Raw genomic sequence first — 17,026 nt, 5'->3', positions numbered from 1 at the left:
GACTGATATTCAGTAAAATCGCCAGGCTGTTACTCTGCCACGGTCGACTCTTCTACTCCCCCATACCCGCTGTCATGCTCAGCTGCCCCCCCCCCCCCCCCCTCCCCCTCCAGGTAGAGCTGGGCGGCAGGCCCACCCCCCCCCCCCGGCCACCGGCTCTGACCCAGCCCCGGTCGCGGTCCACGCTGCTGCAGCAGATCAAGTGCAGCGGCGCCTGGGGTCTGCTCGCTGTGGACCCACTCATAGCAGGCCTTCCTGGGGAAGGGGGAAAAATAAGGGCAAAGATTGTATAAATAAATAAATAGTCTGTATGTGTGTGTGCCCGAAACATGCACATGTGTCGGTGTGTGTGTGTGTGTGTGTGTGTGTAAGCCTGCCTGCCTGTGTGTGTGTGTGTGTGTGTGTGTGTGTGTGTGTGTGTGTGTGTGTGTGTGTGTCTCTGTCTGTCTGTCTGTCTGTCTGTCTGTCTGTGTCGTGTGTGTGTTAGTGTGTGTGTGTGTGTGTGCACATGGTTGTGTGTGTGTGTGTGTGTGTGTGAGACACAGAGGGAGAGGATTGATGATATTTAAAGCTTAGCCTGAGCTCTGTAGACCTCCCACACACACACACACACACACACACACACACACACACACACACACACACACCTTGATAGATGTCTTGGGGGCCTGGATCAGGCGGATCAGGGGTATTTCCAGCAGACCACCACACCACCTGACTGCAGAGCTTGCTGCCTCCCAGCCCCCAGCAGCCCAAATGAACCACCGCATGATGGAGCTCAGCCCGCCAGCAAAAGAAGTTCCCCAAGTTCAATTGCTGTGATACGGCGTGGAAAATAGAGTGTCCACACTTAGTGGCACTAAGTATGTGTGTTGAGCCTGTCGACTCTCGATGCGCGGTGGGGGGAAATATTGTGAGCAAAGAAACAGTGACAAATATTAATATTGTTCCGTAATCTTTAAACCTGTAATCCATAATTGAGTCTTTTGCGTGCCAATGCTGCTGTTGTTTTTGGTGTTGCTCAAGTGACTGGAATAATTGTGCTTAATTCACCTTCCTTACATTTGCCGCCGTGCTCAAACATAAAGGGGCGCATGGCCTAACACATTAGCGACGGTATTCACTGTCAAGACGCAGGCCACGTAAGCTCCAATATATGCTTTGCCATTAATAGAGTTAAACCAAATAGGATGCTATCACAACAGATAATCTAAGTGTGTGGCTGTTATGTGAGAGGTAATAGCACCCAAAGCTACAATGTGTGTATGCTGGCTTTTTTACCCCCCTTTATTTCCCTCCCTCCCTTCTTTTATGTTTGTTTTCTTCAAAGAGGACGATACATCAAAGCTAGCTTGGCACATTATAAAGTTCCATATGCCCAAGGCTTATAATCAGTGGGGAAAAAAATGATCTCCATATTTAAACCCTCACAGCATCTCATCCTGGGTAAGTGTAGTTCTGGGGAACGAAACACACTGCAACAAATCAATGGTGTTGACCCTTTGTGTGTGTGTGTGTGTGTGTGTGTGCGTGCGCGCGCACGTACGTGTGCGTGCGCGTGACGCTTCTGTAATTGTACCTTTGTCTCGTCTTGTCCTTCCACCCTGGCACTATTCTTGTTCTGGTTCTGGGTCATGTGACTTGTTATAAGTGACTCATGTTCATCAACACCGGAACACTGGCTGCTCCACTTCTCGCGAACGTGGCGCATAGCGTCCCGGCACGATAACACGGCCAGTGTTACTTCACAAACATACTTCTTTCAGACCGCCGTCTCCACAAGAGGGACACTACCTCCCGCCGTCTCTCCTTCCTTCTTGTTTCTTCTCCCCCTCCTTCCCTCCCCCGCTGGATATATCTATCTCCCTCCCGCCCTCTTTTCCCTATCTCTCTCTCTCTCTCTCTCTCTCTCTCTCGCTCTCGCAGCCCTTGAATTCCACCCTGACGTCCACATAACTGCCGCCCGTCCCTCCCCTGTCCTTTATTTCTTGTTTAATCTAAATCCAGTCTCACAGCAGTCTCTGTCTCCTTCACACTAAATGCCCCTCCAGCCCTCAAGCAGCCCTGTGCACTCTACTAGTCCCCTTGTCATGTGCTTTTATTCCTACCGTATCCAGCTCCTCTTTGCCCACCATGCACACGCACACACACACATGCAGACACACACACTCCTAATTCATTATATATCCCCGTTTTGCTTGTCGTCCTTGAACAACTCCCCTCCCTCCCAAAAAAGGAAAATCCTTAACAAAAGCCAAAGTTGCCGCTTTTGAGGGACTCGCCGAGGGCGAAACTCGGCCTTCTCATCCAAGATCCTCGTACCTTGGCATCGCTTTATTATTTTTGCCGCTCATCTCTCTCTCTCAACCCGTCTATCTCTTACCCTCACATCAATTTCTCTCACCCAGCCCTCTCTCTCTTTCTCTATAAAGCTCTTGCTTGTTCTCACCCTCTCTTTTTCATTCCTCTCTCTCTCTCTCTCTCTTGCGCGAGCGCGCTCTTTTGCTCTCTCTCTCTCGTCCAGCTCCTTCCACTTTCTAACCCTCTCTCTCCCACTCTCGCTCTCCCTCTCTCTCTCTCACTCTCTCTCCCTCTCTGGATGTGCCTCGGCTATGTGTCTCGGACGGTGGTGACACAAGGCCATTGCCGGTATAAAAAGTGCAGAGATAGTGTTTTTTTACAATGACTTTCATCCCCACAATAGCAGCAGCACTTTCATGAGGGGCACCGAGCGAAAAAGACCTTGATTCCCTACAAGGCCGCACTCTATTCATTTCTGGAAAACGGGACAAATCGGATAAAGTGATAAAACACCGGCCGTTGTATTGAAGCTCCCTATTTGCACTCTTGCAATTGTGCAAAGTGGAACATAAATGCTATGGTCCACCCCGGATAAGAGATCTCACCTTCATTCCAGCTTAAACTGATATTGGTAGTGCTATCGTCTCGGAATTGTAGGACCAAACGAAATTGCTTCCGGGACGTAGGGTCTTTCTTTTGTGCAACGACTTCAAATTGTATGCCTGAATTCAATTCAAATCAATCCATTTGTGCTGAATCCAACATGGGGGAGTCGGATTTGATTGGAAGTGGAAAGACACCCTGGCCAGTAGGGTTGTGGCGAATGGCGATGCATCATCTGATCACGATGGTCATGAGGAATCAGGGAACTGGACGGATATCTCGCATGACATACAATGAATGTACGTGTGCCCCATGATTGCGCCATTGAGGCATTTTTATAAACAACAAAGGTGGCAGTCGCTGATGTGTCACAGAGTTATTTCCGTCTGTGCCTTTTTGTTAACGCCTCTTGGAAATTGAAAAGGAACTAAGAGGTTCAAGATTAATACGCATCTGCAAATTAGTCTAGAGAGGCTAGTCTAGGGATCCCCTACTCAAGAAGCGTTTTTTTTTATTAATGTGTTATTTTATTCTGCATTTATTTCACATTGTTTTGTGCTCTCTGAGAGGGCTGTAGTATTTATATTAGCCTATCAATCCATTAAATCCTACTTTCAGTGTAGGCTCAAAAAGGATGTGGCGCTTCACTTGATGGAAACAAAGAGGCCTATAATAATTTGCTTAGGACTCTTATATCCTAGTTTATACAGTCCCAGAGCAATTTGCCCTTATAATTCATCAAATGATTTATACTCACAAAGGACGTATTCTCCACAATATTATCTTAGTTTGAGATTTCTGTTTTAATTAGACATGGAATAATAATAATAACATGTGTAGCATGCCGATATATGTGCAGTAAAAACAGTGGCAGAAAATACAGAGTCTGAGCGAACAGCGTCTCAGTTGCCTGCAGTAACCAATAGCGGGTGGAAAAAATGTGTCTTAAAAGAACCACATTTATTCTTATTACGCATTGACAGTCGATGATTTCTTTCAGATGATTATTTTTGATTCATCCGTCCAAACTTCCGTAGACAACTCCGACCAGTTTTGTCTTTTCACACCATGTTTGGCAATGCAAGTCATTAACCGTAAATACGGCAATACGCGCGCAGAGAATCTAATCTGTAATATTGTTGAATAATGGGATTGAGCAAACTAGGTGAGACGGTACATTTTTATTCCATGGCGACTTTAAGCAACTAAGCAGTTGCTTGTGCATCACCTACATCCTTAATGGAGTTGGCTGTTTACTGTCGCCGAGCCGTGAACATTTGCTTCTGCAGCTTGTCGCCACTCAAGGAGAATGATGCTATGCTGGCATTGACTTTGAGTGACCGTTGCACGCACTCGTCCCTTGACTCACATTGACTCTTACAGTTCAGTGACCACGCGGCACCATGGCGCGGTGAGTAAGACCATCTAGACACATCCATCCACACGCGCATCGATCCATCTATCTGAATGCTGGGGGCTGCTGACCGACTGTCGTTTTTATTACAGTGTTTTATGAGAGGGAGGGAAAACCCACTTCATATACACATCTTGTCAGTCGGGGAGGGAACGGAAACAAAAACAAAGCAAAACGATTTAAAGACCAGACGAGAGTGACATGATCGCTTTAAACGGCTGCTTCGGGGGGGCCAGGTCTGTTTAGTCTAAGCCCCCCTCCCCCTGGCCTTGTCGTTGAAAGATGACATATTACAGCACCAGGTGTGAGTGTGATTAGCCATCACAGGCCGTTTTGGAAATCTGCCTCTTCTGACATCACAAGTGGGCGTGTCCACCTCGATGTACGTATGACGGGTAGAGTAGCAACGTTTGCTACGGTCCACTGGGTAGGTGGTGATGTCAGAAGAGGCCGATTTGGCTTGTAACGGCTAATCACACTCACACCGGTTGGTATTATATGTCACCTTTAAATGTGTTAAGATGGACACCGCGGCCTCCTTTTGGCAAGTGAACCGATGCCCCCTCCTCGTGTCACTGGCTTCAGACATGCCAGAGAAGACAGGGCAGCGAAGAGAGCCTAAGTGTTGCGGAGGTCCCCTGGCACCCTCCACGTCTGCTCTTCCCTCCTCCTCCCCCGCCTTATGCCCAGCTGCATCGCCTCCTCCTCCAGCCTCTTGTGACCCCAGCCCCGTGACGTCTGTCTCCCCTACACCCTATTACCGCCATCCCCTGCTGTGACGTCTTCAGAGCGAGAGACTAACTCTGAGTCACTCTTTGCTCCCCGCTTTGTGCTTAGCGTTAACGTGCTAAGTGTGTTTTTGTACTGCTCGTTATGCCCCGCGTGTCAATTGGACAAAAAAGACAAACGTCTGACACATGCGATTGTTATGACGCTTTGAGTCACGGCGAGTTCCGGGACGCTTATCGCCTCGACTGAGTCAGAGTGCGGCGGAGGGGCCCTCGGAGGGCTAAGCGTGGACTGCTGAAACCACTGCTGACACACAGTGTCTGCAGCCCCCTAAAGGCCAAGCGTTGAGGCTAAATAAAGAATGTTCGCCTTCAACCTGTTTGGAGAACAGGAAAGGGAACCATAATGACACTTGGAAGTGGACACTCTACATACATAGACTATGTCCAAACGACTTTTTTTAAATAGAATGATCCATTTTCCAAAAGAAGAGTGAATTCCGAAGCGCATGATGCAAAAGTGTCATTTCATCGCAAACTCTGCAGCAGTGTCTTCTACTCCCATTTTAAATATTCAAGCAGTATGCAGCGAGGACAATCTCCAGCCGAATTTCGATGTACCATCTCCTCACCCCCGTCCTGCATGTGTTTTGCCCACAGGAGACCTGGCGTCAGATGATGAGTACCTGGAGATCCAGGCCATCCCTCGACACCGAGCAGGGACCTACGAGTGCACCGCCATCAATGAGATCGATACCGACGTCCAGACGGTGGACATCACTGTCAACTGTGAGTTAAAGACAGCCTGGATATTGTGTGGGAGCCCTGAGTAGAATATGAGCTCAAACATACTGGATGTACTGCAGTAGAATATGAGCTCAAACATACTGGGTGTACTGCAGTAGAATATGAGCTCAAACATACTGGATGTACTGCAGTAGAATATGAGCTCAAACATACTGGGTGTACTGCAGTAGAATATGAGCTCAAACATACTGGGTGTACTGCAGTAGAATATGAGCTCAAACATACTGGATGTACTGTAGTAGAATATGAGCTCAAACTGGATGTACTGTAGTAGAATATGAGCTCAAACCTACTGGATGTACTGAAGCGATTGATAAACGGAATGGTATCACATCTACCTGTGAACTTTCAGTCACCCAGCAATTCATTTATAAAAAACAGTTTTATATAATATTTCCTGGGCGAAAAAAAAACAACACTTTCATCCTTTTTGTGTTTTACATAATAAGTGGATAAATAAACATAAAAAGCACCTAAAATAAACTGCCTGAAGTATCTGGAGTTGCGGTAAGGAACAATGTTTATTCAAGCTTTACGGCACAAACTACAAACAAAAAACAAGACGTGGTTTTACTTAACATCTAAAAAAAGTAAGATATGGTCAATATCAGGGTGTAATTATAGTCTATGCTTGCTTACCCCACCAAAAAAAGCTGAAATTTGAAACTTGTTTGATAATGCCAGCAGCAAGCATAACACTTAGACCAGCTTATCCTATAAGAAACGTTTTGGCAAAGCACAAAACAAAACTGGCATGAAAAAAATGCTTGGGGTGTCTTATAGTTAAGCACGTATCAAGTAACTAGACCATCAAATATTCCCCTTTCATTTTCATGTATAACACATCATGCTACTGAAAAATGTCCCGGGTTCAATCCCCAATGTCCCCAACCTGACCTGCATGCGTCCTTGGGCAACATGTCCAAACGTACCCATACCAACTCCTGCATAAGCTCTTAACTCTATTCACAGTCATACTGATTATACAGTAGAATTCTTGCTGCAGTGCAGCTCTGACCGGGGCACTCCACAGACCTCTGACCAGGGTATTGACCATATATGGTGTTCCTACAGATGCTCCCAGTGTGTTAGAGGGCAGAGACATTGGCGTGACTCTGGGCCAGATAGGGGTGATGGAGTGTGAGGCCGACGGGGTGCCAGAGGCAGACTTCGAGTGGTACAAAGATGACAGGAGGTAATGTAGTGTGTGTGTACATGTCGGTACATGTGTTTTATCTGTTGGTGGTTTGTTTTCGTTGATCGTATGCGCCATGTCCTTCCCTCACTCTTTCAGCTCACTTTTCTGTCCCTCTTCACTGTCCATAAAGGCCTAACAAACCCATTATATATATATATGTATAATAAAATAATTTAACTAGCATATTTGATTTAATATATTTTACATGGTCATTATTCAAAGGGGAATCATGAATATATTCTGTTAAAAAAACAAAATATGCCCTACTGCTGATTGCATCAGCATTTGACAATGCTGATGCATATTTACAACAAAAAGTTATGAGAGATTGCTATTACTATTATTGATTTTATTGAAAGATTTGATTTTGTGATTCAGGATCTTCAATGGCTTCGAGGGCATGGAGATTGAGAACAGCTACTCTCTGTCCAAGCTGACCTTTTTTAACGTTTCCGAGGGGGACTACGGTAACTACACCTGTGTCGCACTCAACAAACTAGGGAGTGCAAACACAAGCTTTCTCTTGTATGGTGAGTACAGCCGCAATATTACATTGTAAATATTAGTTACATTGTGAATATTAGTTACATTGTAAATGTTAGTTACATCCTCAATATTGGTTACATTATGAATGTTAGTTAAATTGTCAATGTTAGTTACATTGTAAAAGTTTGCTACATTCTCCATGTTAGTAACATTGCGAATGTTATATAATTGTCAATGTTAATTACATTTTAAATGCTCGCTACATTTTCAATGTAAGTTACATTGTGAATGTTAGTTACTGTGTAAATGTTAGTTATGTTCGCAATGCTAGTTACATTGTGAATATTAGTCAAATTGTGAATTTTAGTTACTTGGTATATGTTAGTTACATTCACAATGCTAGTTACAATGTGAATGTTTGTTGCATTGGCATAATGACATATATCATGCTGCACACCATTCTCTTCTCGCACACAAGTCTAGTGCAAAGTTAAACCACAAATGGTCAGAAAGATTTCTCCATGTTTTGTTAGGGCAATGCCAACTTATTACAAACCTGCACTATGTAACTTTTCCACTGCTGCTATTTATTCCATTCAAATATATCTGAACTATAAAGTTCCTCAAGAATAAAACGCGGCCATCCACGGGTCAATCCATCCAGGGAACTTTTCTCTATGCTATCTCTATCTCTGTGCTATTAATAGTAAAACGTACATAGTGCAGGTTTAAATATTGACTTCAATGGTTTCTATATTTTAAACCATACTCTACACATACAATATGTAACACACCTGCTGCAACTACTTTATATGAAAATGTCATTCTACCACGTATTGTCATTCCCTGCACAAGTTTCCTTCTTCCGAGTCTGGTCTGGCCCATGATGTGTCGGTGTTCTGTTTGTTGATGTGTCACTCTGTTCCATTTGTTTCGCTGGTATAGAGGTAATTGAACCCACTAGCTCAACACTGTTGCAAGGTTAGTACTCTGCCGAAGGCGGACTGCATGCGCTGCCGCGACCCGTCTTGCATCCAAACGGCTCTACTGCATGCTAACTCTGCCATAAGCATGGCCATTTTCACAAACTAGGGATACTTACTTTGTCTTGCCAGCGTTTCTGCGCTGGCGGAGAGCAACCGGGTCCGAATCGGGCGGGGAAACAGTTTGTGCGGGGGATATGCGATCCAATTTCCGAGCTGCTAACGAGGAAAAGCATGGCCGTCTCCTCGGTTATTTCAATTTTTTTGTTAAGTAAAAAACAAAAGGGCGAAAATATTATTTTCATCTTTAAACTTTTCATACAACTACCTGACCTTCGGTCAATAAGGTGAGATGACTCATGAGAAATACATTTTAGTTCCTGTGGAAATGGTCTGTTTATGTTTGGCTAACTGTTGTTTTTGTTTTTTTGTCTTTGCGAACCTAACCACCTGTTTCTGTGGCATGACTTCATTTTTGCTAATGTTTGCTCTTTTCTCATGTAAGTATATATTTTTAAGCTTTTTCTGATCTCAGTTAATGGTAGTCATTGTTACATGCACTGAAGTAAAATGAAACATTTGGGCTCTCTGGCTTTGTAGCAGGTGACTTTATACAATTAGTATATGTCGCAGATAGCACAAAAATATATCAAATTTCATACTGGAACCATCTCGTCGATCAATGTATCCATGTTTCTGCCAAGTAAAGTGTCCTGTCATCAAAGCCCATTTAAAGCATCATAATTACATTACATGAATATGGTTTTGGTTGAAGGCTTAATTATTAATCATTTGAAAGACTGGATAATCTAGCTATCAGCCTAATTAGCTGAGCGTCCTTTGCAAGCGAGGTACATGGATGTTTAAAGACAAAATAACATTACATTTTGTCCTACTATTTGTATGCATTTATACCAATTGAAATAGTAAAGCTTAGTTTAAAATAATTTTGCAACATTTTTGTTTATTAGAATACGTTTATCACTTGATGAGGTTCCTAATTAATCCTCATTACATCTTTAAGCATGCCAGACACTGTCAAGAAAAAAAACTGGCAAGAAAAAGAAGGAATCGACTTTTGCTCATTCCTTGAAATTAAATATATATATCATGTTTGATCAGTGTCCTTCAGCCAGACACTCCTTCCTACAAACCTTCCCAATGTCTGCTCGCTTGTCTGTTAGTTCAGCATGCTGCAACCGCCTGAGGGGTCGGGGCAATGGAAAGAAATACATCCCTGTGGTGGTCGATTTAAGTATCAAATTAATGAAACATGTCTGGCAGGACGTTCCAGCCAACACCCCCACAGTATTACATTTGTATAAGATGTCTTACACGAAACATTTCCAGCTAACACAGGCCAAAACATTATCCTATTTTCCTTTTTACATTTTTATTCAGAGCAAAGCCCGCTATTCTCAAAATCACTCGCAAGCACTCAGAGCAGAGCCAACAGCCTTTTTATTCTTTGTGTGATGGAGGTGCTGAGAAAGGGTTGCTTTTGATGCAGTTATAGGAGTCTGCAATAAATATTATATATATATATATATATATATATATATAAGGCGGCAGATCGTCTACCGTGCTTTAAGCAAACGTAAACGCAGAATGAATGATAGATAAAGTGTCGCCAATTTTGCTTACCTGTTACCTGTTACCTGTCCTCCAAGTGCCTCATGGCACATAGGGCCTTCCATTTTGCTTACACCAACTCAATATTTGAAGAAGAAATTGCATGTTTTCTTTTATTGTGTTGCCATCAGATAAATACATTTAATGTTTACTATCTGTCTTAACAAATATAGGAGCAGTCAATCAAATGTTGGTTTGATAGGTTTTGGATTCAATTAATTTAATAATAGAATGGCAATTGACTGGCACAAGTCATTTTCCTAGACATCATCTACCAGAAAACCTTTAAAAAAAAGTCAGACCAGAAATATGATTGTTTTTTGGCCCTTTAGCCCTCCTGTCCCCTATAATAGTCGAACAATGTCAAGGGTTAAAACCGATATTCCCCCAGAGCACCTTTCATTGACCTTAGCCACAGGAAAACAGGAAATGCTAAAAGTCATGTTTTGGTGTGAAAAACTCATCCTGATGCATCTCTATTCCTCCTCCTCCTCATCCGCCTCATCCTGGTTCAGGGCCGAGAGCAGTTCAGGATGGAAGCGGTGGCGTGCAGGGCATGCACTCAGCCAGCTGTCTCCTCCTGCTCCTCATAGCCCTGTTGCCGTTACTGCTCCGGAACTGAACACGCGCCGGCTGATGAACGCAGTGTGTTTTTGGCGTGTGTTTGCGGGTGTATGTATGTGTATTTTCTTCCCTCTCAACTGGAATAATGAACTGCATAAGGTACCATAATGTCATCACGTTGACCCCCGAGACAAAAAAAGGAAAATATTGTATGTTATTCTGTTGATTTGATCAATCTAAGTATTTCTGTTTTGCGGAATGTAACACGTTTTACAATTTTATGTTATATTATGTTAACATATTTTCTTCCCTAAATTATAATACAATGCCCTATTGTTTTGGTTTTTAAGTTGAAAAAAACATTTCAATGTGATGATTCCTATAAAAAAAAAAAGTGTTTTACTGGCATTCATTTCAATTCAACTTTGGTGAAACATCAAATGTATAGCAAGTGTGAGAGGTTAACCACCTCCAAGGTGAGAGTGGTTAAGTTGCCCAATCGCAACTTCAATTCTTGTCATGTTTTAATGTGTACAAATTATGATTCTAACTGTTTGAAAGAGCATACTGTTTTTGACTTTTTTTCTTTCTTGAGATTGATAGTGATATATACTTTTATTTGTGATATATTTTAAGTGTAACAGATACTTTAAGATGGGGAAAATGACTTAAGATGTAATTATTTAGGGAAATAGCCGAGTTTAATTCTTTTTTTACAAAACAGTTGTTCACAACATGGTGTAAAGAATAACTAAATAGTTCCAGATGGTTGGAAGTATATGAAGTTTTGTCTTTGCCATTGTGTGGAGTAAGATAAGTACAATTTTAAGAAAATACATTTTACTCACATGCCCTTTACGTACTGAAATGTTTTACAAACACGTGTGTGTGTGTGTGTGTGTGTGTGTGTGTGTGTGTGTGTGTGTGTGTGTGTGCGCGTGTGCGTGCGTGCGTGCGTGTGTGCGTGTCCGTAAAAGACCCAGTTCATGTTAGGAAAATATAATAATCATAATAAAAGAACATGCCTTGCATGCATTAAGAAACCAATAACCCAAAGACTGAAGCTGTTTTTACCACACAGTAAATTAGTAGTGCGCCTATTTTGTACCCCTAACACAAAACACAGCAGAGGAAGAGGTTAAAAAAATTAACAAAAAAACTAATAAACTACAACAGAAGATCAGTATATTATATTTTGTGGTCGTGCGGCAGAGTGGTGGATTTAATTTCACTAATTATTCTTGTGTTATTGTGTCGGAAGGTGAGGAGACTGCAGACTTGTCAGTCCCCTTGATCAGGTTGAAGGACAGCTTTATTCCTGAGACGACACAGAGCAAACCATAGTATCACTGCCATATCAACGCTGAGGGAAGAGAAGCATACAGTACGAGGTGCATTCTATACAAGCAATCTTATGGTTTCATTCATAAGGTTGCTTGGCAATTAAATGCCACACAAATTGGAGGAGATACTTGATGAAACATCTGCACTACATACATAGTTTAGTCAATAAGCTGTCTCCTTTAACACTTAGTTTGCTAACAAGCTAAGAATGACTTCAGGATCACTAAGGAGCAGCAGAGGTGTTGATTGAGAAGATACTATGTTTTGGTTAATTGGTTATATATATATATATATATATATATATATATATATATATAGAGAGAGAGAGAGAGAGAGAGAGAGAGAGAGATCCAAACTTGCTCTGTCCTCTTATTTTGTTAAGAGTATTCAGGGTTGCTTGAGTAGCAACACACATTCCACAACATGTATAGTTTTAAAATCACTATGATTTCGGTTAGCCACCAACTACACCCAGAACTCTGGGAAATCTTTTTTTTTTTTCTTTTTTACAAGATTTTGACATTTACATGCATTCTGTATACTGCAAATATTACACATTCCACCTTTAACTTTTTTGTACGTACTCTAAACTATTTCTCAGCATTATTGGTGATGGATGTTTTAGAAGATCTTATTCCCAACTAGATATTAAGCAGGACTATATTTGCAGTTGTTTGTATAAAAAAAAAAGGGAAGGAATTCAAGGGACCACTTAGGAGACTACCAAAATTGGATGACAACAAGGAACAAAGATGTGTCACATTTTCGAATTAGTCATCGTTTCTGGCATCATGGTACCACAGTTGGTGATTTGCCCGCTTGCATAGAGCCTACACCACCAGAGCACAGAATGTAGGTCTCTAAGCCCACGTGCAGAATGCATATTCTGCAGAAATATTCCTAAATGAGGTTCCCCAGGAAGTGGAAAGAAAGTTGAGGAGGAGAAAAGTTGGCCTAATATATGCAGAAACTCAAAGTTTGCCGGTTTAGCTTAATTTAAGTGAAGGAAATCCTCTTATAGCGTTCCACTTTTTTTGTCATTGAAATCATCCATGCTTGTTAAAAACGTCACAATTTATTAAAAAAAATACATTATTGTAGTATCACATTTATTAGCTACAGAGAAACCAATGCAGTCAAAAGGTATATGTTGTGTGTATGGTGAATTGGGTACCTAGTTGTATCAGGCAAGATTATCTGTATAACTCACAACATGATCCTTATGTGATCCTTACCTTTCTACCTTTGAGCATTTATGCAAAAAAAACAAAACAAAAAATGACTACCTTGTTGTGCGCAAATTAAAATGACATATGTGATAAAACATACTTATATTACCCATTATATGACTTGGCTTCATTTAATTTTTTGCTCATTTAACTAAATGTGGTATCTTACATTTTTGTAATCACAAATAGAATGCTCCTAGAGTTGTAAACCTTGGTTTTGTTTTAAAGTTTTTCTCTGTTTCTCTGACTCCTGACATGTAACATACACACCTGTTTTGAAGAACACTTCACTCTGTTTAGTTGTAAAAGAAAAAAAACAAAAAACTTTTTTTTGTTAGGCAGACAAATTCTCATTTTATATAGCCGGGGAATATTTGTTCTAAGAGATGGAAGCAACTTTGAGGTCTGAAGACCGTAAAAAAAAAAAGTGTTTTCTGCCTGTGTGCACCATGAACCGTGAGTGGCGGCGGGAGAAACAAAGTCAAAGGGTATAATCACACCTTGAGACTGAACACTCCATTCTTCTTAGGGTGGCCCCCATGCAGTCTGAGACTGCTGCTTATGGAGGCGGGCTGCTCTCGCGTGGTTTAGACACATTCGAGGCACAAATAGAATAATGATGCTTTTTTTTTCTATATCTGAGTCACTGGTAAATATTGAAACCTAATTATGTTCACCGTGTACTCTGCTTTGAGTCTACAGAGTGGTTCATGCATCTCTTTCATCAATACAATAAGCTGTGAATAATACAAAAAAACACGCATGTCATTACGACTTGCTTACTGTAGCAACACTAGCAACAGCTGCTGCTAATGATGCTAGGCCGTGTTTTGGAGTCTGAAAGTAGACATCACGCTCAATTTGAAATTCGTTTTAACAATTCACAGTTCAGTCGGGTAATTGGCCACCCCTAATGTTGTTGCCTTTTTACATTAACTTTTGTTAATTAGGCAAATAGATATATTTTAAATAGTCCAAATTCCCCAAAATGAAATGGTAGTATTTTCTTTCATCATAAGATTTAACAATGAATAAATATGGTATTTATAAATATTTCTTATATATTTTGTTCAGAGAAGTCTTCTAAACTGTACTTAAATGGCAAACTGTAGTGCTTGGGTACGGTTGATATGTTAACTCTCTGATTTGCAATCCATAGTTGGGTCTATGTTGGGTGTACAGTTGATATATTTGATAAAAGTTTCAAAAGACTCCTCCTGCCCCCCCCCCCCCCCCCCCCCTCCCTCCCTCCCTCCCTCGTGTTTCAGAGGCAAGCAGCCATCTTGAAAATGCTGATCTATTGATTTGAGGGAGACACAAAAAATAAATAACCCAGGCTTGTATTTGAGCTGCCCTCGACCACTATTGACTTTAGGTGTTGTGTGACATTTGTTCGACTTACATTGAAGTGCGGAGGAGAATCTATATTTAACGTGTACTTGCGTCAGACATGACAATTCAAACTGGTGTCACGGTTACCTGAGGTATTATGGTAGCAGATGAAGTCTTCTGTTCGGAGGTTAATCTCCACATATCGTAACACTCTTGCCAGTTCACAAGGCTCCAGTTGTGTCGGAGCGCTTTGAAAAAATGGACTGAGAATTAACATTCTGTTGGACTCCCTGCAATGTATAGAATTGTTGATTTATTTGTATTTTCTTTATGAAAAGTGTGTGCTCATATTTAAGACTGACAATAATAAACTGTTGTATCTTAACACCAAGCTTTTGTTGAGCTTTGTTGAGTGTGGGCAAAAAAACAACAACTTAGTGTTTGTCTTTTTACCTTGATCGTCTAAAAACATGAATGTTGAAATGTGTTTGAACAACCATAGTCATGCATATGGTATGATGTCATCACTACAATGCCGCTGAATCCAATGATCTCAGCCAATCTCTCTATCACCGCTGGTGAGGGCGCCCACCCCCCCCCCCGGAGCCTTTGCTTTTGAAGTTCATGGTGTCTGTGCTACCCTTGGAAGACCTGCTTCTAGACTTAAGTATAGCCTTGTTATCCCTCACACCCTCTCTCTCTCCTGCCATTGTGTCATTAGCACAGGGCCGGGGCCACGGCAACGCTTTATCCACTCCACAACAATGGCAACTAGCCAGAACCCTGGGAGCCCTATTGATTCATTTGAAGTCCCCACAAGTCCTAACCTTGGGATTGGTCTTGTTGTGGTCTGTCCACTACATTGCGAGCGGACGCTAACAGCTATGTTGTGCTGTCCTCTCTCCCCTCCCCCCTCCCTGACCTCGAAGCACGCAGTGTCTTTTTTAAAAGGTTTGTGAGATTATTCACACTGGCTTGTAGGAGCAAGGTAGAGCAGTGCAGATAGAGCTGTTCCAACAAGGAGTATTTGTGTTGTAATCATGTGTTGAATATGCAAATTAAACACTACAGTTTGTATCATGTCTTTACCTATGTGTGCAATTATTGCTACTTGTTACGGTTCTTTTAATTCATTAAGGTATTTCTAGATGAGGAGACTTTCTTTTCACTTTCTTTTTCTAGAGCAACACAAAGTAAGTCAACTGGTTCCGTTTTTTGAGAACCTAAATATAAAATCCTGAAACAAAATACTTATACACGTTGGCTTTTTCTCAGTTTGCTGATAGGTGGTTTACCTTTGGAACAGAAGAAAGGTAGGATGCAGCTGTCTCAGGGTTATGTGTATTCACAGGAGGGGGAAGTGGAATCTGTGATTAACCAATGTTGAGGTAGGAGGATGTCGGCTACCCGCAGCAGAAATTGTGGGCTTTGGTGTTGCGATTTATGTCCATGTTATTTCCTGCAGGGTGGCTGGAAATAACATTCTCTGTGTGATGGTTGCACCTTGGAGCTCAGTTGGGATCTGGTTCAGAGGTCAAGAGTGAAATGACTCTTCCTCAACTACAAGAAGGAGCACGCTTGGGAACTTCGATGCCTTCCTTGGATTTGAGATTCATTCTTTGGAGGTAACATTGAAAGATGAAATCAAATCTCAAATGTATATGCATTCAAAGAATTTAATTAAATATGAAGCATCGGCCTAGGATTTAAAAAAAATAATTGCAATTATATTCTCATTCAAGCACGATCGACTTGGCGGGCTACAATGTTGTAATTAGCAGTCTTGGTCTGCACCAGAGCCCTTCAAATATGAAGGCTCCAATTCACACCATAGTCAGCAAACTAGGATTAGGTCACGTTTATCAAGATTGGCATGTACATAATTCATAACGGACAGCCTTCATTGACACTGTTCCACGTGAGCCTTGGCATATATTTAATTCACGCAACATCTGGTCTCTACAGCTGATGTTGTGGCACACTTTAGAAAAGGTTTCCCCCCCAATGAATTGACACCATTCACCAAATTACTGATTGTCTTTCTCCCATTGTTCTCTGAGAGCTACACATGTATTGTGTAATTTGCTAGGTGTATTTCTGCTGTGCTGTTTTTGTCTGGTTCAATTCTGTTTATTTTTTAATCTCTTTTCTAAAATGAATTACTTCCTCAACCTTGATGGTTTGTATCATTTTTTTTATTATTATTATTATATAAAAACACAATAAATCACTCACACAAACACACAAACATAACCCCAAACACTTACAAACAAAGGCAGCAGAAAAAAGAGACGTGGTTGAATTGGTCACAAAATGCTCTACTGCGTTAGTTCAGAACAAACTAATCAAATGGAAACTTTATTTTGTGTTTTCAGAGGAAATTGTATGTGGAATATAATTGATAT

General features: G+C 41.5%; 1 protein-coding gene across 2 annotated transcripts in view; it reads left to right on the top strand.

The window, feature by feature from the left end:
* Positions 1 to 11,761, top strand: part of ntm (neurotrimin) — a 271,917-nt gene extending 260,156 nt beyond the window's left edge. Inside the window, exons 4-8 of one of the 2 annotated variants that reach the window (XM_084473817.1) lie at positions 5,707 to 5,835; positions 6,928 to 7,048; positions 7,430 to 7,581; positions 8,483 to 8,518; positions 10,668 to 11,761. In XM_084473817.1, the coding sequence (XP_084329943.1) occupies positions 5,707 to 5,835; positions 6,928 to 7,048; positions 7,430 to 7,581; positions 8,483 to 8,518; positions 10,668 to 10,774 (545 nt within the window). In that variant the 3' untranslated portion in view covers positions 10,775 to 11,761. The remainder of the gene's footprint in view (positions 1 to 5,706; positions 5,836 to 6,927; positions 7,049 to 7,429; positions 7,582 to 8,482; positions 8,519 to 10,667) is intronic. The other variant, XM_084473818.1, reaches the window with a different exon arrangement.
* The last annotated feature ends 5,265 nt before the right edge of the window (positions 11,762 to 17,026 follow it).

The sequence above is a fragment of the Micromesistius poutassou genome, assembly GCF_964030765.1.
Source record: "Micromesistius poutassou genome assembly, chromosome: 10".
NCBI lineage: Eukaryota > Metazoa > Chordata > Actinopteri > Gadiformes > Gadidae > Micromesistius > Micromesistius poutassou.
This window is presented reverse-complemented; position numbering and strand designations above follow the sequence as displayed.